Source organism: Sinohyriopsis cumingii, chromosome 13 (assembly GCF_028554795.1).
Source record: "Sinohyriopsis cumingii isolate HCF-2022 chromosome 13, ASM2855479v2, whole genome shotgun sequence".
Taxonomy (NCBI): domain Eukaryota; kingdom Metazoa; phylum Mollusca; class Bivalvia; order Unionida; family Unionidae; genus Sinohyriopsis; species Sinohyriopsis cumingii.
In genome coordinates, this window is record NC_142973.1 from 17726465 (window position 1) to 17750398 (window position 23934).

General features: G+C 33.1%; 1 protein-coding gene across 2 annotated transcripts in view; it reads right to left on the reverse strand.

Annotated features, from left to right (window-relative positions):
• Positions 1 to 21722, reverse strand: part of LOC149784998 (uncharacterized) — a 36150-nt gene extending 14428 nt beyond the window's left edge. Inside the window, exons 1-3 of one of the 2 annotated variants that reach the window (XM_089978694.1) lie at positions 21601 to 21722; positions 17382 to 17542; positions 4441 to 5062 (exon numbers count right to left, since the gene is read on the reverse strand). In XM_089978694.1, coding sequence (XP_089834820.1) covers positions 4441 to 5062; positions 17382 to 17513 — 754 coding nt within the window. In that variant the 5' untranslated portion in view covers positions 17514 to 17542; positions 21601 to 21722. The other variant, XM_089978695.1, reaches the window with a different exon arrangement.
• Between the last annotated feature and the right edge of the window lie 2212 nt (positions 21723 to 23934).

The following is a 23934-nucleotide window of genomic DNA, read 5'->3' on the forward strand; positions in this document are numbered from 1 at the left end:
TTCGCAAAAGATTCTCCACTTTGCTTAACAGACACTGAACACAGATTGTCTCCTGAACTGAATGATGTACTTCAAATCATACTGAAGGGTGGGAAGACCTAACCAAACAGACAATCCCACTTCAGGCTGAAAGTGACCATATAAAATAGTCCTGATTAGTCCACCAAATAAGATGATGGTAGAAATCCAAACCTAAAGAACAAGAGAAATGATGGTGGAAATACAGACTAGAAAACCAGACCTAAAGAAATCTGAGCAAGAAGAGGGTCCTATGCTGTGACCCAAGGAACTGAGTGACTGAGAAAACAAAAAAATTGTGAGGAACAAGTGGAATGCTCTTTCTTCCACCTTTCACAAGTTTGTCTCTTGTCAGTGAAGTCCCATACCTCATCTGACCATAGACTGTAAATAAGACAATCAGCTGTCCTTTTACAATTGTACCATCAAAGCAGGTGGGGTGGGTATTCCAAGGGGCTTTGTGGTGCCCACATTAACCCACACTCCATCAGGCATTGCTGTATGAATGGTCAAAAAACTTCTATGAAAGTAATAGGCAGCAAGATCTGTGTAATTTCTACAATTAAAACTAACACAAAGTAATGTTTTAATTGCGATAAAGTCGGCAAAGCTTTGTTTTCATTTTATGATAACACTTATTCTGAGCAGTGAAGATGAAAATTAACAAAATCCAGGTAGGTAATAAAGTAATAATAATTAAAATACAATCCTAAACTGACTTAAAGAATGAAAGGTGTTCCAAAGGACTGGTTGTGATCACTTTCCACAGCATTAAAGTGACAAAAGTCAGATTAAACTGAATATGTATTCCAATTATTCATTTCTGTATTAAAACAATAAAACAGAATTGAGATGAGTCCACAGATCAAACTGGCAAGGATAGGGAGTACTAAATACTCGCCCAAGTTAGAAAATATAATAAAATATTTCCCAAACATTACAACTGTTATGCTGACACCCATGTGTGCGCTCTAATTTTCTTCATAGAATTTCAAGCTGCCATAATGATGGTGGCAATGGAAAAAGAATGAAGGCTAGTGCACAAGGGCAAGGGTTAGATGTTGGAACTTTCCAAATATTCACCCTATTGGAAGATTAAGTGTGTGTGTGTGTGTGTGTGTGTGTGTGTTTGTGTGTGTGTATTTGTGTGTGTGTGTATGATTTGGATTTTTAACATAGCTTTAACAATTTTTCAGTCAAACTGCTACAATGTCTGTAGTGTGGCAGTTTATAGTGATGTCTAGCACTGGGGCATCATGCCGCAGACATGTAGCATGATGTCCCACCCAGTCACATTATCCTGACACTAGGCCAACCAGTCCTAACACTAACCTCTTAATGCTGAGCACAAGCAAGGCAGCTGTTAGCACTATTTTTTTTATAAGTCTTTGGTATGACTCGACCGAGGATCGAACCCACAACCTCCCACATCGGAGGCAGATGGTCTAACCACTAGGCCACCGGAGCAGTCCCCTACTGAAAGATGAATTCTAATCATTCAAGGGTATTTGCCATCTGGAAAACAGTAAGCTATGCAATAGCAACAAATTATGTAATACTGATATTAAAATGAGACTTACACATGTCCTTGCAAAGATATAACTCTGTATCATGGTAGAAGTTTGATACAAACTAGTACTTGACTTCCTTGTATACAGACAACAACTGCCAAAATTAGCCTGATATGATACAAACTACAGCACTTGACTTCCTTGTGTACAGACATCAACTGCCAAAATTAGCCTTGATATGATACAAACTACAGTACTTGACTTCCTTGTGTACAGACATCAACTGCCAAAATTAGCCTTGATATGATACAAACTACAGTACTTGACTTCCTTGTGTACAGACATCAACTGCCAAAATAAGCCTTGATATGATACAAACTACAGTACTTGACTTCCTTGTGTACAGACATCAACTGCCAAAATTAGCCTTGATATGATACAAACTACAGTACTTGACTTCCTTGTGTACAGACATCAACTGCCAAAATTAGCCTTGATATGATACAAACAACAGTACTTGACTTCCTTGTGTACAGACATCAACTGTCAAAATTAGCCTTGATATGATACAAACTAAAGTACTTGACTTCCTTGTGTACAGACATCAACTGCCAAAATTAGCCTTGATATGATACAAACTACAGTACTAGACTTCCTTGTGTACAGACATCAACTGCCAAAATTAGCCTTGATATGATACAAACTACAGTACTTGACTTCCTTGTGTACAGACATCAACTGCCAAAATTAGCCTTGATATGATACAAACTACAGTACTTGACTTCCTTGTGTACAGACATCAACTGCCAAAATAAGCCTTGATATGATACAAACTACAGTACTTGAGTTCCTTGTGTAGAGACATCAACTGCCAAAATTAGCCTTGATATGATACAAACTACAGTACTTGAGTTCCTTGTGTACAGACATCAACTGCCAAAATTAGCCTTGATATGATACAAACTACAGTACTTGACTTCCTTGTGTACAGACATCAACTGCCAAAATTAGCCTTGATATGATACAAACTACAGTACTTGACTTCCTTGTGTACAGACATCAACTGCCAAAATTAGCCTTGATATGATACAAACTACAGTACTTGACTTCCTTGTGTACAGACATCAACTGCCAAAATTAGCCTTGATATGATACAAACTACAGTACTTGACTTCCTTGTGTACAGACATCAACTGCCAAAATTAGCCTTGATATGATACAAACTAAAGTACTTGACTTCCTTGTGTACAGACATCAACTGCCAAAATTAGCCTTGATATGATACAAACTACAGTACTAGACTTCCTTGTGTACAGACATCAACTGCCAAAATTAGCCTTGATATGATACAAACTACAGTACTTGACTTCCTTGTGTACAGACATCAACTGCCAAAATTAGCCTTGATATGATACAAACTACAGTACTTGACTTCCTTGTGTACAGACATCAACTGCCAAAATTAGCCTTGATATGATACAAACTACAGTACTTGACTTCCTTGTGTACAGACATCAACTGCCAAAATTAGCCTTGATATGATACAAACAACAGTACTTGACTTCCTTGTGTACAGACATCAACTGCCAAAATTAACCTTGATATGATACAAACTACAGTACTTGACTTCCTTGTGTACAGACATCAACTGCCAAAATTAGCCTTGATATGATACAAACTACAGTACTTGACTTCCTTGTGTACAGACATCAACTGCCAAAATTAGCCTTGATATGATACAAACTACAGTACTTGACTTCCTTGTGTACAGACATCAACTGCCAAAATTAACCTTGATATGATACAAACTACAGTACTTGACTTCCTTGTGTACAGACATCAACTGCCAAAATTAGCCTTGATATGATACAAACTACAGTACTCGACTTCCTTTTGTACAGACATCAACTGCCAAAATTAGCCCTGACATTATGACTGTATGAAGAATCAGCTGCTTGACACATCAAACTTTTTCTCGAAAGAGATCAAATTTCAGAAAGGATTTAACCTTGTTTTCCACATGAGTAAAGTTTGTAAATTATGAAAACTAAATTTGAGGTGAGGAAACTTGTTTGAAACTGGTAGGCATCCAGTCTTCTAGTGGAACAGTCACCACAAGTTCTACATAACATGTGGAAGGATTAAGGGCAGACTGATTTTGTACAATTCTGATTCTTGACAAACCATCAAATAAACAATTATCTCCCTTGCACTCACATGCTCTTGATTAATTTTGTCTGAATTTTGGTAGCAGCAACAATAAAAAACATTCATAATTTCAGCATTATTATTAAAAAGCTTCCCTACACTGGACACTGTAGGGACCATATCTTGTCCATTTTATAAAGGTGATTAATATAAGGAATGTTTGATTAGAAATTGACCCAAACTAGCTGGCAAGACTGCAAAACAGGTTGGGTTACAAATGAGCTGGTTTAGGAACTTTACTTTTAATAATGCACCTGCAGTATCGCTATTTGTGTATTGTAGTTACCTCCCCTTCTTGCTAGGTATTACCTTTGAACAGTAGGTATATTACTAGACAGCATCGAGCTAAAATAAGACATTTTCTCTCAGTTTATAATGATTTAAAAGAAGTAATTGTCAACTGATATAAAGTTGTGTATTGATATAAAAATATATTTTCATAATATAACTATTTAAAGATAAAAATGAACAAAGATGCCATACTACACTGTGTAATGTTTAGCAAAATACCTAAAAGTGGGAGGTAATTCCTTGAAAAAATGGGAAGCAGTGTATATACTATTAAAAGATAATAAAAGTGTCAATCATACTATGAACCTGACCAAACATTAAGACTGGTTTGCACAGTGTACTGGACTATTCACTACCTAATTCATTACTAAAACAAGGTAACATGATTAGCTGCAGAATATAAATAATCCACCTAGTAATTCTGATACTCTGGATGTTTCTTTTGTGTTTAACACTGTGGATGTTCCAGGAGATTTTCTCATCCTGCTGGCTGACAATGATGGGTAATCTTCATCTTCAGGGTTCCAGGACAGATCACTTTTTTCAGACCCATCAAATCCATCTTCGCCGAGGGGAATATCTGTATTCTGCTCTTCATAAGACACTATGTCTGTGGGGTTGTGAATTTCAGTGGCAAAGTTAACAAATGGATTATCTGACTCCTGAATTGAGTGTTTTAGATCCAAAGAAAGTGAAGACCTCACTTTCTCATTAAACACTTTTCTAGGGATAGAATTAGCATCTACTGACTCAACAGGTAACATGGACTGATAAACTCTGCAAATCTCTAGAAGAGGAGAGTGATCAAAAAAGGTGGCAAGTTTTATCAGGGACATTAGCAAGTTGTAAGACATATGCAGTTCCCCTGTGTAAAGGAACTTCACAAATGCAATTAGTGCAGGTGGCTGAATTTCTTCTAGCAGGTCGATATAGTAAATGCTTTCATATGGGTCCTGTAGTGTGAATGGCCTCATTTGGGGCAAGATCCATGATTCCTTTCTGCCACATGCTACCTGTAGTATCACACTATGCACCTGAAAAAAAATCAATCCATTAGCAAACAATAAAAGATGGCATATATGATCCTGCTTGTGTAAAACTCGTACTAAAACTACCCCATGGTCCAGCACCCCAAATTTATATACTACTTTTGCTACACTTTGTTTCCATGGTAACATAAAAATGCTGAATATGGAAAATTTGAAGCATCATACCACACCTCAATGCAATTTGCTTAACATATGAACAAGGTCTGGTAGAAATATCTTAAACAATTTGAAGTTATGCTCCTAAAACAAAACTGTTTTTGGACAGACAGATAATTAAACAGGCAAAGTGATAACTGTGTCTCCCATATTATATACAAGGATAATAAAACTGATAAAAGATAAAGACTCATCTATATTCCCTAACTGTGCAGATAAAGGATGGATGGAAGGAAAAAAAACACTAATATATTAAAATTCACCTGTGAATTTCAAACGGTATATCTTGATCACAAGTGCAATGTGCACACCGATTTTCATAGATACCTTAAATGGCTCTTGTGTTATGCTCTGGAAAAGAAAATGTTTCTAGGCAGGCATAGAGATAGCAACATTTTCACCCAATCTCCAACCATTACATATGGGGGGGGGGAGGGGGGTAAAAAGGGTTCTGTGCAATGGAATGTCATGGCTCACATGCAATGCATACTGTAATGTATCCCTGTCATAAAATTATTCTTGACCTTCATAAACTCTGACACAAAACTTTAAACACAATCTTAACATCCTTGAAGCCCCTGCAAATGCTGTCACTGCAGGAACCAGAGTATTATAAATGAGTACACCTCTATACTTAGAGTAGTTTCCATTGTAAATATTATTACGCAGAAACTAAATTCATATTACAGTGATCTTTGATCTTTTTCTAACAAAAATGTTTTTTGCAAACTTTAACTTTTACAGCTGAACTTTTAATCATTTTAAAATTTGAAATCTGGACTTTAAATTGGCCAGTATTATGCTGACATAAAATGACAACAAATTAAAGAATATTCTTTCTATCATATCAAAGTAAACTTAGGTGACAAGTTGATTTTTAAAAAAACCCAGATTAGTGTGTTTTTTATGAGACATTCTACTTTATATCTACTTGAAACACTATTTTTATTGTCTGCCCCTAATAGCCATATTTTACTGGGTGAAAGTCACTGGGTTTGAGTGACAACCAGCGGTACATGGGTTCAGTAGGAACAGAGATACATCTAATTACCAAGTGTCAAGTTACATTATCAGGATATACAGAATACCCATGAAATAAAAATTTGACAGAAGTAAATAAGCATGAAATATGGGTCACAGAGACTTCAATTGCAAAAAAGAATGTAGAACTTTTCCAAGTTTCAAGGTCCCAGGTTGGACAGTATGTCAAAGACAGTAAACGATGAATTACAGGTCACATTCTTTTGTTGCAATGTTGTGGTACAGTCGCCATAGAGAGATACATAGCTTCATTAATTAAATGATTCTAGTATGAACTGTGCCAGAAAAATGAACACCATTTAACCCAAATCAGTAAAGCATAAAAAATATGGTTGATATACAGTCCATGCCTGAAATGAGGAAGTAGTGCTCATTAAGATGGATGCCCATGTTCCATGATTCTATATAGAATAGTATGCACAGAACGTGCCAATAACATATAGTCATAAACTAAATGCAACAACTTAAGCCAGATAAATGTGAAATAATAGTCACAGTCACCTTTCTTGGTCTGGGTGTGATATCAAAAGAGATGTATACAATCAAATAAATATATGCAAAAATATAAATAAATATAATACAAATATTAAACTTAACCAAAGTCAGTGAAATATGAAATATATGTCACAATGACCTACTTTTAAAATGATTGGTGTAGCACTCAACAAGATACATCCTCACCACATTTCATAATTCCAGGTACAGCAGTATTATTCACCAGATCAAATACTAATGTAGTCGTGAAAAAAAAGTAAAATGCTACATGTATTTGGTAAAATGTTAGATGTGGCACATCATGTTCTTTAGTTTTAAGGGTGTGCTACTATTAGGAACATATTAAATCTCTAGTTTGATGATTCTGGCATGAACACTGCTTGAGACTGAATCCAGGGCAGTGAGGCAAGAAATATGGGTCACAGTGACCTACTGTTGTGATAAGGGTGTTGTACTGAACAAGATACATCCCCTCACAAAAATTAATGAATTCATGGTATAACAATATATATTCACAAGGTACAAAAGGAAACTAAGTTATCAAGAGCTAAATGCAAACACTTAACATAAGCTAGTAAAATGTGAAATGTAGGTCACGGTGACACTATTTTATGGTAAGGGTATGATGCTAAAAGAGATGCAAACATTAATTTAGTGTATGATTTTAGCATGAACAGACCTTAAGAAATAAACTGTAAAATAAATTTGAAAGTCAGCAAAGCATGAACTAATGGTCACAGTGACCAATTTTCATCACAAGGGTGTAGTACTCATTTAAATGCACCCCTCAGCAAGTTTCATTTGTCAAGGCATATAACAGTACATACACAGGGTACAAAAGACCTTGATGATCATGACCTAATGCAAAAATGTAACCTTAGCCAGTAAAATGAAGAAGAATGTTGGTCATAGTGACCTTCCTTTGTGTATCAAGTGTACATTATGATGGATTTCAGATTGCCCACTCAAAACCATGGATACAGACACAGGGTGTAAGGGATCAAGTGTCCACTATGAGTAGATGTCCAAGTTTGTTAGGTATCCACTCAATCTAGTAGAACTTTGAGATTTCACTGCAGCCATGGTGGGTTTTATGGAACCCATCACTCATTCTATTGCATTACAGCTGTAAGTCAATACAGTGGACAAACTAAGACACCTTGATGCCTTAAACCTTACCATAGCAGGTTTCATTTTCATACCTTTACCTGTAAAAACTACAATAGTAACATTGCTAGTAGTATTTATCAATATCCTAGCTAAATGTACCCATAGACAAACATGTAGCATAAAAAAGGCTAGTAGTATTTATCAATAAACTAGCTAAGCGTACCCACAAACATGTAGCATAGAAAATGCAAATGTCATTTATCAATATCCAAGTTATGCATACCCAAAAGAAAGTGTAGCATACAAACTGCAAAGTGGTATTTATCAATATCCTAGCTAAGCATACCCACAGACAAAACATGTAGCATAGAAAATGCCAAAGTTATTTATCGATATCCAAGTTATGCATACTCAAAAGAAAGTGTAGCATACAAACTGCAAGTGGTATTTATCAACATCCAGGTTGGGCATATGCACAGACATATGTGTTTAAAGAATTTCTTGGATGTTCCACAAACCCTGATCCGTGGTAGAGCATGCATACAAGAAACTGCTTAACTACAATGTACATGTAAGTACAAACATATACCTACATCTATTCTGAAATGTACATGATGCTCTGCATCAAGCAGTATTATCGATGTTCTTTTTCCACAGATGATTTTTCATAAAAGTGCATGTTGTACTGAACATTGATTTGTCATTATTTCCCATTAATTTCCATACTATTTCCAATGTTTTCTTTAATTTCCATACTAGTTACAATGTTTCCCTTTAACTGTCATTCTATTTCCAATGATTCCCTTTAATCTCCATACTATTTCCAATGTTTTCTTTAATTTCCATACTAGTTACAATGTTTCCCTTTAACTGTCATTCTATTTCCAATGATTCCCTTTAATCTCCATACTATTTCCAATGTTTTCTTTAATTTCCATACTAGTTACAATGTTTCCCTTTAATTGTCATGCTATTTCCAATGATTCCCTTTAATCTCCATACTATTTCCAATGTTTTCTTTAATTTCCATATTAGTTACAATGTTTCCCTTTAATTGTCATGCTATTTCCAATGTTTTCAGTGAAATCAGAACCTCATTTATTATTTATTAACCATATCTCCTTGTATTCAGATGGACCGCTCCAGTGAAATAAGGGGTTAGAGCATCCACCTCAGATGCGAGAGGTCGTGAGTTCGAACCCCGGCTGAGTCAGACCAAAGACTTGTAAAAATGGTACCAACAGCTGCCTCACTTGGCACTCAGCATTAAGAGGTTAGTGTTAGGACTGCTCAGCCTGGTGTCAAAATAATGTGACTGGGTGGGACAGGTTGCCACATGTCCGTGGCATGTTGCCCGAGTGCTAAACATCACTATAAACAGCCACACTGCAGACATCATTTCAATATAACTAAAACTGTTAAAGCTACATTACCTCCAAGGCAGATGTTCTAACCATTAGGCCACCAGAGCTGTCACATTTACAGACATGAAGTGTTCACCTATGTGCAATACAGTACAAGTGAAACAAACAAAAAAAAACAACTACACCACTCCCTCAATAACTCGCACCTGTGCAATACAAAAATTTAGTTTTGATGTAAACGATTGTTTCACAAAATAAATGTCACTAGATCTTGGAAAAGGAATCTTGTTTCATGGTGTATCAATGGTTAGTCTAGTCCTTATTTCAGAGATTCCCTGCTTCAAACTTCATAGCTATTTATGAAACAGGAAACCATACTAATCAACAACAACACGAAACAGTGACATAATGCACAAATGTTCTTGTGTACATGTGAATGTTGTTTGAAACAGGTTGGAATAATGTTAATGATCTTTCAGATGTTGGGCATATTGAAAAGAAATGTAATTTATATAGAATTTTAAAAAACTTCATTAGAAAAAGGTGCTTTATGGATAAGCATTTTCTATGCAATTATAGAACAAGTTACCACCCAATAAACAGTACATTTACCACCTCCATCCCCACCCCACCCCCGTCCCATGATTTGGTCAATGTTCAGCGTGGATGGATCACTTAGTTTTTGGAGGTCCCTCAGTACCTTGTGTCCTCATTAATAGTGCAGTCTATTTTTTGGACCCTATTGTGCATGAGCTATCAAGGGGGAGGTGTATGAATAAGATGCAATTGTACTTTGATGCAACTTCTAATAAATTGATTTTAAAAAATTAGAGACTTTAATGAACAGTAAATACATTCACATCACAGATACTTACTGCACAAATAAGTTTGGATAATAGTAGTTACTTCTATTCAGTTTTAATAGATGATGATAATGATGCAATGATGCATACCTAGGAAGATTCGCCGAATATAGACATAATTTATTTCAATATTTGGCTTAAACGATATACCCCATTGAAATATGTATTTAGTACATGTTCTTTAGTGACAAAATGTTTTATCTGCATTCACGCCAACTTTTTTAAAGGGATACTCAGGTCAATGTACCAAATTTGTAACTGATAATAAAACAATGCTAGCTTTACATTCAAGAACAGTTCTGTAGTACATATCATTTGGACAGAAAGACTCTACTGTACCAGATGAAGCTGTATCAACTTATAAAGCTTAATTCTACTGAAAATAATTAAACGATTACAAGGTATTCTTTTTCACCGTTTTCACCCTTAAATTTAGTAATATTAAACTCATTAAATGACCAAAACAGCAATTCGAAGAATATCGTATTGAGGCTCCTTGTAAACAGTACACCTATGGTAAATATAAACGTGTCTATCTTGCTCCATGATGTTTTGATCAATGTGTCAAATATAAGTGTATATTTGTTAAGTATGTCTCACATCTACAAATATATTTGGTTTGGTGTCACATATACATGTATATTTGATAAATGTCACATACATTTATATTTGGTAGGTTTCACATATACATGTATATTTGGTAAATAAGTGTCACATATACACATGTCACATATACATGTATATTGTTAAGTGTCAAACATACAAATATATGTGTTTAAGTGCCACATATGCACTTATTTTTTGGTAAGTGTCACAGATACATGTATATTTGTTAAGTGTCATGTATACATGCATATTTAGTAAGTGTCACATAAACATGTATATTTGGTGTCACATATACATGTAAATTTGGTGTCATATATGCTTGTATATTTGGTGTCAGATATACATGTATATTTGGTAAGTGTCACACATACATGTACATTTGGTAAGAAAGTGTCACATAGACAAGTGTATTTGGTAAGTGTTACATATACATGTATATGTGGAAAATAAGTGTTACATATACATGTATACTTGGTAAGTGTCACATATACATGTATATTTGCTAAGTGTCATCTATATTTGGTAAGTTGTTGTTGTTGTTGTTGTAGGGTTTTAACGCCATTTTTCAGCACGCGATAGGCTATGTATGGCGGCCAGTATTAATGGTGGAGGAAGAACCCGGGAAACCCCCGGGAAGAACCTCCGACCCACGAGAAGCTACTGGCAAGCTTTCTCACATACCCACATTGGCTGAATCCTGGACTCGAACCCACGCAGACAGAGGTGAGATAACAGTGATCCGTAACGGAGAGCGCTTTAGAGCACTCGGCCACTCGGGGCCCCTATTTGGTAAGTAAGTGTAACATATACATGTATATTTGTTAAGCATTACATGTACATATATATTTGGTAAGTGACATATGTATGTGTATTTGGTAAGTAATATTTATTAATAAATAGAGATAAACAGTTTTAGTAATATTTTTATTATGTATGATACACACTTATTAGAGGTATAGAAAATAAATAAATAAAAAAATCAATAATAACAAAAAATAAAAAATAAAAAAAAAATTAAATAACAAAATTATAAAGATAAATATATAGAACATATATACTAATATAATCTTTACAACTGTTAAAGAAGTTATCAGAACTCAATTTATATAATAAAAATATGGTGTGCAAAGCGCTTACTATCAAGTATTTTATAAATAATTAATTATTTTATACGGAAAATTAATTTACAAATTCACTTTCATTTTTAAAGAATAAGTAAATTTATTTTTATGTTATTAGATTATACTTTCACCAAAAAGATTTTCTGCAAAGTAAAATAATATGAAATATTCATATCTAATTGTAAACAGGGGACATAATTCAGAAAAAAAAATATAAAAAATTACTAAATGTCATATAGTGTTTTTGAATTTAGACCTTTTGGATATACCATATTAAGATGGTGAATCCAATAGGTTTCCTTTAGTAGACGTTCCATTTCAGAATCAGCTTTAACAATAGGTTGGAAGGAGAAATCTTGCAGTGTATGGGAATTTTTGTTAAAATGTGCGGCAACATGAGATGAAAATGATTGATCGATATAATTTTTTATATCTATGTTGGTTCATACATTTAGATATTTGTTGACTGGTTTGTCCAACATATTGGATGCCACATTTTTTGCATGTTATCAAATAAATAACATTTGATGTTGCACAATTAATGTCACAACGCATATTAAAAGTTTCTTTCGTATTATTACTATTGAAAGAAGCATTTTCATTAATAAATGAACAGTGTGAACATCGAGGTCTATTAAATTTAGTTGATGATCCTATTTTATATGATGGCTTTTCTAATTTGGAATTAGTTTTGAAATCTTTATGATTTTTAGTCCTTTTATAAGCAAGTGTGGGTTTGCTTTCGTGTAACAATTTAACACTTGCTTTACATGATAATTTTAATAAATCCCAATATGTATTGATAATCTTACCTATATTAGGCAAACTTGGATTATATTCAATAACAAAAGGAATGATATGTTCATTTCTATTTTTAATTTTATATTGTAAAGATTCAAGCTGTGTAAGAGAAGATACTTTTTGGAAAGCAGTATTAATGATGTCAACAGGGTAATTTCTATTTAAAAAATGCTGACCTAGCTCTGTCAAAGATGATTTAAAAACAGCATCATCTGAAATAATTCTTCTGTATCTTTTTGCTTGACTATATGGTATCCCATTTTTACATGAATTAGGATGGCATGACGAATATTCATATTGATGAATTTTCGTGTTTTTAACATGAACCATGGTAGTAATTTCATTATTTTCATTTTTCATGACATCAACGTCCAAGAATGAAACTTTAGTTTTAGAGACATTGAATGTAAATTTTATTGTTGGATGTAATTTGTTTAAATTGTCTATAAAGTAATAAAGGTCTTCTAATGAAATACATATATTTATACATATACATATATATATTTACATATATATATATATATATATATATATATATATATATATATATATATATATATATATGGTGAATTTTTTTCCACCCAGGTCATTTGTCTCAATGCCTTGGATACAGGAGGTAAATACATATATATATTTATTTTATAATTTATTTGGTAAGTAAGTGTCACATATACATGTATATTTGGTAAGTGTTACATATACGAGTATATTTTTTTAAAAATGTCTCATTTACATGTATACTTGGTAAGTGTCAGATATACAAATGTATATTTGGTACACAAGTGTCAGAGATACATGAATATTTGGTAAGTAAGTGTCAAATATACATGTATATTGGTTAAGTGTCACATATACATGTATATTTGTTAAGCGTCACATATACACTTATATTTGGTAAATAAATGTTACCAGTACACAGTTACTGGACTAGAGGATGTATCTGGAAATCAGTATGTGCATTTTTAATTGTGAGGGAGTAGGTTAAGCATGAGGTTGTAAAGTGAATGGGGAATAATAGAAAATATATCCATCATCTCTCATATTATTGTGTTTTAGTGGACGAGTCTCTGAATATTAAAAGACAGTGTGTGCATTTTAAGAAGAGCACTCTGCCCACACTACCATATAAACCACAAAATGCAAAAACATTATATAAAAAACAAAAAATAAGTTTTGTCTTTAACATCTAATTGACTGTGCAAGGCAGTCTTAAACATATAGTCTTTGCTGCCCTCAGTAGGCTGGTATTGGGTTTGAAGGTGATAGTGTCTTTTGTGAATCATATAGCATTTTGACTTTTTGCTTTCATAAATGAATCACACTCCCAATGTTAAACTGCTCATAGCTTTATCATTCCTGCTATTGAAACAATAATGTTCTGCATTTTATGGAGTCAGTAAATCTCACTCAAAGAAAGTTTGCTGTTGATCACAAACTAGCCAATAACCTTGAATTATAATGGTTTAATAATTCACATTCAAGGCAATGAACTTTTGTTTCTTTAAAATCCATTTCTGATTTACTTAGCTTCAAATGAACTGGGTTGTTCCAGTTGTGTACTTTACCTATGCAAACAAGCTGCAACTACTCTCCCACAGCAATCCTGAAAGGACTATCAAACACATAGTCACCCATGCTACCATTAGTCAATCAAGCAATCTGTGTAAATGTGGTTATCACTGACCACCTTCATCTTATTTTCAGAACATATTAACTGATTTAACTGACCATAGTTCAACATTTTCCATGGCATTAGGTGTTAAGCTACCATTTATAAGCTACTGCTTACAGAGTGGTCAAGATGGCTTCTCACTTTTTTCTCAAGGATTTACTGGAATCATGTTTTTATGAACAAAATCTTTTTTTGAGTCCAAAGTTTTGTTTTAGTGTGACACATTACCGTATTTACCATATATTTTGGGACACTATATGTTGGGACACCATAAATTAATGTTAAAAGTAATTTTGTTGTGCACTGTATGTTCTGGGACACATCATTTTTTCGAGTCACAATTTGTTGGAGGGCACCTTTTAAATCATTCCAAAATTACATATTGGACAATGCACTCCAACTTAAATTTTGTTTAAAAAAATATAAAATTGTCTACTTGAGATAAAACTCTTTAATCCACTACAGCAGCTTCTCACCAACACAACCCTTCTCATGTACACATATGATCCATTCTTTCAATGCATGAATATTTTTTTTTAGCTGTCTCATACCGTGAAAAATTGTTAGAGGCAACACATCACCTAAAGTGGAAACTGCAAGGACTAGAGTCAGATTTTTGTCAAATCTGCACCAGTCTAATTCTCATACTTTTGACACCCATCTTATCGTCAGCCTGTCCAGGAATGCATTGAAAGTACATAAGGATTTCATCCATGTTAATGATCATATTGTTGGCAAATTCATCTGGTTCTTTTCTGGCCTTCAAGAATTCATCACATGATTTTATTTTCTCCAAATCTTCTGGGCAATGCTGGGTCATCGATGTCTGTGCACGAAGCACTATATTGTGTCACTTTAAAAACTGTTCAATTGTTTCAATTCATTTTCAAAATTACCATGAATACCGGTGAAAAGGAACCAAAGTTAGCTTCCTTATCTCAGCCATCTTTGTATATTCCAAAAGAAATAAAATTGGCACACTTAAAAGAATCCATAGTCGGCTTCCAAGGTCAGCTTGCTTTGCAATAAAATAACTTTGAATTGATGTCCTTTAAAAAGAAAAAACGGCTTCAGAGTATTTAAAGTCGGTTTGCTTTGCAATAAAAATAACTTTTGTCTTTGATGTCCTGTCAGTAAATTCAAAGAAGGACTTTACTGCTCACTGCCAGTTATTGTTTATTCACCACCCAGGCTTCTATGTGCTTGGCATCTTTAGTTATAATTAATACAAAGGAGCATTGATGTCTGTGGGTAAATAGTAATGATACTTTTGTAACCTGTGCTGGCAAAAAGATTGTCACTTGCACTCAGTTGAATGTGTTTTCAATTATTGATTTTTATTTGCAAGATCCTGTCATACAGTAGATCTGGATACAATTAAATCTTGGTTATTTAGCACCTAACACTGTGTCATACATGAATGACAGTTGTCTTCAATATATCAGTTATTTCCCTCTTGTTTGTGAAATCATCTGCTTCTCTTTGGCCTGCACGAATTCATTACATTATTTTATTTTCTCCAAATACTCTGGGTGATGCTGGGTCATGGATGCCTGTGCATAAAGCACTATATTGTGTCACTTTAAAATTTGTTCCATTGTTTCAATTTATTTTCAAAATTCCCATGAATACCAGTGAAAAGGAACCAAAGTTTGTTTCCATATCTCAGCCGTTTTTGTATATTCAAAAAAAAAAAAGCAGCAAATTTAAAAGAATCCATAGTCATATTCCGAGGTCAGCTTGCTTTGCAATAAAATAACCTTTGCATTGATATCCTTTAAAAAATAAAAGTAACCAAAGTCAGCCTCTGAGGTTGGCTTGCTTTGTAATAAAAATTACCTTTGTCTTTGATTACCTGTCAGTAAGTTCAAAGAATGAGTTTACTGCTTGCTGCCAGCTGTGTTTATTCACCACCCAGGCTTCTATGCACTTTGCATCTGTAGTTTTAATTAATACAAGGAGCATTGATGTCTTCAGATAAATAGTAATGATACTTTTGTAACCCGTGCAGGCAAAAAGATTGTCACTTACTCTCGAGTGAATATGTTTTCAAAGAATGATTTTTATTTGCGAGATACTGTCATACAGTAGACCTGGATATAATTCAATCTCAATTATTTTGCATTTAACACCATGTCATGCATGAATGACAGTTTTCTTCAAGATAATCGGTTAATTATTTCCATCATATCTTCAATTTTGTTGGATCCAGTTTTCAGTCAGATAACATATTCAAACCTTTGAGCACAACCAAACACAGTTTGTTTCTCAATGTTCATGTCAATGGCATGTGTTATTAGACATAAGCGATACATGCTACAGTATGGAAGCCTATGCTACATATATGGATTCAGTGGTTATATTTTATTCTTTAATGCTCATGTTGAAAAAAAAGGAATAAATGATAACAATACAAGGTTAGTTTCTTTTCTTTTATTATCAAATAAGCGTTTTGTTTACCTATTTTGTTGCAACGTCCGGGGGGAGACAAATGCAATACAAATTGATTTTGTTTCTTAAATCTTGAGACAATTGACCTGGGTGGAAAAAAAATTCACCATAAGTTCTGGGACAGGAAAAAAAAATATTATTTTATCTTGTCCTAATATATACGGTAAATACGGTATGATCTGGCACACAACACTGTGAGGTAAGCAATTCGTCTTGCCTATACTTGACAGGTTAGACAATACAAACCAGTGATAAGATATTCTATTTTCTGATGCAACATCACAATCCTAAATTAAAAGAAGAAATTAAACCAAAAAAAATTTGATTTGAAGATTAATAATTTTCTAGTCAAGAACTGGAAGATTACTTCCTCTTATTCATAACCAATTTAAAAATAAAAATCTTGGAACCTTGATCTTACCAATATTTTATTTCATGAAAAATACACATAAATACAAAACTACAAGTATCTCCCAAGGAAAATATGTCCCTAACATTTTTATTTTCTTCTTTGTATGATGTCATGCAACATACAAATGAAATATATTGAAATATTATGTTCATTGTCTTAGAAAAGTGCCTTTTTCCACCTCACACCATAAAATATACACTCCACTTTTATACCTTTGTCTGCAAGTGTCCTTTAATACTAATGGCAGTATCACACAGTATATCTTTCTGCCATAGTTCATATAGTGCCTGGACCAAACTATCTGCATGTCCATCAACAGAAAACTGCTGGACATCTCCATCCATATTACCAGGTACATCAGGTCCACTGACAGCTGCAATAAATCCAGGCAAAAAATTAATGTAATTTATCCAGTTACATCTGCACAGCGAAAAGTTTAAATTCTTATATTTTTCTTTCTACCTTTATGGCTAATTGGGTTCAATTATTCAGTGTTACAATTAATACTATACAACTATATTTTGATACCTAAAAATGTGTTTCTCATATTCTAATTGTATGCTCTGAGCTTGTTCTCACTAATGCAATTTCAATTATCTTGCTCCTGCTTGTTTAAAGAAGATTAATTTACCGTATATACTCTGCCATCACATGTGCTAGCAGATCATGGTCTATGTTATTTATTCTATTGATTGCTCCTAACATGCTGCGCAGACCAAGACCTGCCTGTCCATTGTGGGTTTGGTGCAGCTGGTCTCGACTTATAAGTGAATATAATTGGTACATCAAACAATCTGAATGTAGTTATGCATCTACAACATTAAGAAAGAAATGGCTGCGAAATTGGCATTTTCTGTTCTAGCATTATGGCATACACTGTTAATCATCACAGGTTTAAACTTTATTTATTCAACATCAACTTTTAAAAAAATGTTCTACCTTTATTTACAATCATGCATACTCTGTGGCATAAGACATCAGATGGAACTGTAAACTTTTTATACTGCTTTGACAAATGTTTGTAAAATCTCCATTCATTTAAGAGCATACAAGTTTTTATAAAAATTAAAAAGAATGCATGCAGATCATTACAATATTCCCCTAATTCCACTGGGCCAGCTTGTGTGTCAAAGAATTAAATATCTTTACCTCATAATTATTCATCCCAAGAATAATAACAGTCCATCATGGGGTTTAGCACAAAATGAAAATAACCAAAACATTAATCAAAATCATTTGAAAATTGTTACTTTGACCCAAAGATCAATTGGGCAAGCTATATGTGTCACATAATAAATTATCTTAGCTTTGTATGTATTCATTCCAAGTATGAATTAAATCTATATTTAGTAGATATAAGCAAATTAGAAAACTTTAACTAAAGCCGTAATGCAAATTTTCTCTGACGTGACCTTGACTATAAATTCAATGGGTGAGTGAGAATGATGTAGAACAAATTGTCTTAGCTTCATAATGATTCATGCTAGGCACAATGAGAATGTATCAAGGAGTTTAGAAGAATATTAATAAAAAGCATCTGGCATTAAGCTGATGTTCAAAAATACTTCCATCACTCTGTGGTCTCAGTTAAGGATGCTTACAAGAGTGGCTAAGATTTGCAACACTTCCATCTGTTCCAATAAATATATATTTCGTGGTTATCTTTCAATATGTTACATTTTATAAAATTATTTTGTCAAGATATAATGGATGTGTGAAGAATTGTTTTCAACTGTATGTTATTATTTTGTGAAAATTTCATTTGAAATTATAGGTAAAGATATTAACATGGTTTCTAAATTTTGTATAAACTCACTAATAAGTTGGATCCAACTACAAGCTGTCTAGACCAAGATCTGTCATCACATAATACAATGGTAGATCTGGATCTATGCTGTTTATAAGGCCTAATCAGAAGAACAACAACAAAAATGCACTGACAGCAGATCAGGGTCTACATTGTTTACAGTTGGACCAGACTTATGGTAATGCCAACAATAAAAAATCTCAAATTATACAGAAACATTCCAACCTTTTCCGGTATGGGATGTGACTTAGTGTTTGGTGATTATGTTAGTAATGTTGTTTTTGCAGCTATGGCAATGACCGATGAAACGTAGTTATCCACTAAATTCATTCACATTTAGAAATCAATTTTAAAATATCAAAAGGCTTGGTCTGAATTTATACTAGTCTGGCAGAATCACCGATTCAGTGCCGCATCTAGGATCCCATGGGCAGGGGACAGTGCCCCTCACCTTCCAAATTTAGAAAACATACAACATTTTAAAAGGACACCTTAACTTTGTCATACTTTCCTCACATACTGCAATAAATGTTTTATCATGTGAACAAATATCCCATGGAAACATCAACCTATATGGAATTTTGCATTCCGGATCTTGCTTTCATTCAACTTTAGTGTTCCCTCATTATCCACCAGCATTTATTTTATAATAAATACCCATGTTTTCTTAACTACTCTTTCAAAAACTAAATGATAAATTGTGTATTTGCATAAATTAGTTTTTCTTCCTCATTAATTCAGCCTTGGAATAAATACAGTCTTCCTAGCTGTTGGTGAGTGATCAGAATATGTAAAATCAGTTGCAAACCCTTGTATCCAATTTAAACAACCACCAACAAGATAACCCTCACCCCATCCCAGAAAAACAAACAACTACTATATCTATGTGCACAAACCTAATTATTATGATTATGGTCTGTCAATGGACCAAAATATTTGAGGTTACTTCAAGGAAACAATAATGTGAGCAATTCAGTGAGACAACAACTTGGATCCAGGTTATCATTATTTGCATTCTTAACAGAATGGCTTGCCAATCATATAACACTGAATCTAAATACATAAATGATTACAATGACTTTAGGAATTACTTAATCTTAGCCTCAATAATATTCATTTCCCCTTCGAGTCTGAAAAAGATTCAATTAAGTCTTGTATTACTGCTGTCCCATTTGGGAGATGCACAAGAATATTATGGTTTGCTGGGCCAAGCCTACTCCATGGTTTCTTACCAAAATAGCACTTAACATTTTATTAGAATAAGAGATTTATGATTATGTAATCAAACCTATTTTCAGAAATTTAATGCCAAGTCAATCAGTTTTATTTGGTATGGGAAAGAGAATGAAAATACTGAATGAAAGTGACTATTCACACAGCAACAGTATACTAACTTCCATAAAAACAATTTGCATGTCTATGTAACTGCAGCAAAGACACTGTCTTGAAGATGCTGTGATATTTGCATTAATTTACCCATATTTATATAATGTACCATGTGTAATAATACATTATGACATAAAAATTATGTCATAATGACAGACAAAGGAGTAATGATCAAAGCATCTGAAAGTATTTCAAATTCATTGCATGACTGATTGATTGATTGTTATTTTTACAGTGCACCAGCACTTTTACGCTATTTAGTGTCATACAAAAGGTTATATGTATGATCATTTGAAAATGATTAAAGGTTTTATATCGACCAGCAATATCAAAACCAAACAGTTGAAAGTATAACGATAAGCTTGTCAAGGGTAACATATAAAACTTCCCCATCAACAGGGAATGTAAATGGTATATGTTAATAAAGACAGATGAAAAGTTGTTGAAAATAAGGGATGGTAAAAACATTACATAAAAGATGCTCCAGGTGATGGCATAAAAGTTATAGCTTAAAGTACATGTTCACCTCTTTCAGGAATTCTATAATACAAGTGATGTTTACTGTATCAAAAAGTTCCTTCATGTCATGCACAGTGTAATAATGATCGCGCGTAGGTTGCAAGTCGAAACACTTGATCATAAAGTGCTTAACAGTGAATGGTTCATTGCAAGAAACGCACTCTTGTGGGTCTTTGCCTTTTAGTATGTGGGAGTGGGTTATATGTATATGACCAATGCGAATTCTTGCAATGACTACCTCCATGGTTCTGTACGAAGGAGTCCAGTTTCCAAATTCATTTCACTACATGGTCCTGCAGTTGGATCAAATACAATCAGTATTTTTGTCATAATATCAAAAATTAAATTTATAAAATGTATTTTACAAAATTCAATGTTTAGCTTATTAATGCTGACCAAAGTTTTAAATTTTTCGACTAAATTTGATTTAAAATATTCACTCATTTAAAATTCAGTTTCATATTGACTTCCGACTTTTTGTTTTGATACGAGGTCAAGTACAGTTCACGGCAGCCGTGTGAACAGTCTTGTACAGCTGATGTACGTTCTGGCCGTGCGAATATTCTTCCTACATGCGTTACACTCGACCAGTGAACTGTCTTTCCTACTTTACGTACACAAATTGAATATAATCCTCGAAAACACATTACAGAATATATCACGCGCTGGATCGACTTAATAGTAGCTTAATAGTCTATGATAAGTTAAAAATTCATTACTGTTGAGGTTTGCGTTTTCTTTTTCTCTTAAATATTACATTAAAGATCATCACCAAATAGGACAAATAATTATATGCGTTCTGCTAAGAATTAGCAACCTAAAACTTAACTGGGACATTCCAAATGACATTAAGACAAATATCCAACACAAAAGCACGAGCCGACCTCTTTCATAAATGTTTGTGAAAAGAAACAAAAAAAAATAAATAAATAAAAATAAAAAAATAAAATAAAAAACTAAATAAACGAACCTTGTTTAGTTTCAAAATATGTCGTCACTTGCTAATTAATTCACAATATGTACTAAACGTTTTGACAATCACAATACTACATAATGGATACATTATTATTGGTATGACATTTTATAAAATCTATGCAATTTCATATATATATATATATATATATATATATATATATATATATATATATATATATATATATATATATATATATATATATATATATATATACACACAAATCGGACAAGACACAACGCCTGAATTAAGACATGAGTAAGAAAAGCATTTTAAAATTTTAAAAAGTCAATGAGTAAAAGTAGATTTAGTATCTGAATAAATTTAAAGAAACACAGTTTAAGATTTTAAAAAATATTTAAATTATTGGTCAAAATTTAAATTTCAAATAAAGGTAGAAGTACTAAATAAGGACTAAAAGCATGGCGCAATGCAGATTACCCCTTATTTAAAAAGAAAGGAGCTAACAGTAGATCACTTGATAGTACATAAGACAAAGAGAGAAAAGCAAAGATATTTGAATATGTCAAATTGTATTCATTTGTTTTAAAACACATTAAAACGTCCACAAATTTGGGAGCATATAAATTCAGTATTTTGAGAGCCTTAAAAGCCATAAACCGACGTCTGAGCAACTTTACGTTCGGCATTTTTGCCATAAGTTAAAGTTTATGATAGCTGCTTGTGAACTTACCTGACACAAATCTCAGAGCACGATCTTGTATTTTTTTTTTCTGTCTTCAAATTTAGTAGTGTTCATGTCGCTGCATAAATGCCAGGTTAAGGGACAGAAATCGAAACGGAAGAGGATAAATGTATATAAGATTGTAAGTTTGTTGCGTCTAGTTAGCTTATGACCAATATGTTTCAAGACAGAGCTGCCTTGAAGCTTTCTAACCAAGATTTTATACACGTGTTTCGAATTGCAGTTAATAGGCAATATCAATTCCAAACAAATTTTTTACATTTTTATTTTTTTATTTTATACAATTTATAACAACATTGCTTATGTTCAGTACAGGCTGATGGTGCTTCAAACGTTTCAGGGCTGGCTTGCATTTTGTGATAATATATTTGACACTGACGTTTACCTATGGAGCAATCTATCTAACCTATCTTAAAAAGTTTTTCACAAATGTGAAATAAAAACGTTTTTAACGTGCAATTCTTCTGCGCACACGTACAATTATGATTTGCTTAGGTAGTGTTATTTTAAAAGGTACAATAATTAATTTATTTAACAATATTAATTATTTTGTACATAGCTAAAAATAAATAATTTATGTCACATCAGAAATAACTTCTCAAACTAGTTTTCACACATGTCAAAAATGTCCACTTATGCTGAAAGAAAATCATTTAAAACACAGTATACGAAAATATTCTTGTTTGAACAAAAGAATAAATGTTAACATGATTCATCATACATTATGTTTTTTTAATACATTTTATACAATAAATTCTTGTTGCCATTTAGACTATTTATGTTTTACAAATTTATATCGGCATTTAATTTGTATACATTAAGATTGAACGTTAATATCGTTAATATCAATATAGTGTTCGTGTGTATTTAAAATTTCATGTCAAAACTTATTTTCATTTCACAAAAAAATTAAATTAAATTAAATTAAATTGAACAAAGTCCCCTACAAGGTACTGATGCAGTTCTCTTCTTTGTGAAAAGAAAGAAAAATATTTAAATTTTAACCAAGTACATCTAGAACCAGGTGACGTAAAAATATAGGTATGGATAGCAGAATTGGTTTTGAAGGGAAAATCTGAGCTATAGCATACACTCAATCAGAATTGTTTGCCTTATTTACTATATCTGTAAATCAGAGCATCACTTGTCAAATACTGAAGGTGAAATCGGCCATTTTCTCATAGAGGGCGCTGTATCTGGCATGTATGGCATTAGCGCCGCTTTTAGTTACTGCCATGTTAGCGTTGTCACTTATATTAAATAATTGTTATTTGTCAAGCGGACGAGAGAGAGAAAGAGACAGACAGACAGATAGAGAGACAGAGACAGAGAGCATGTATGCTAGCATTTCAAATGCGAGTTAATGATCCAGCT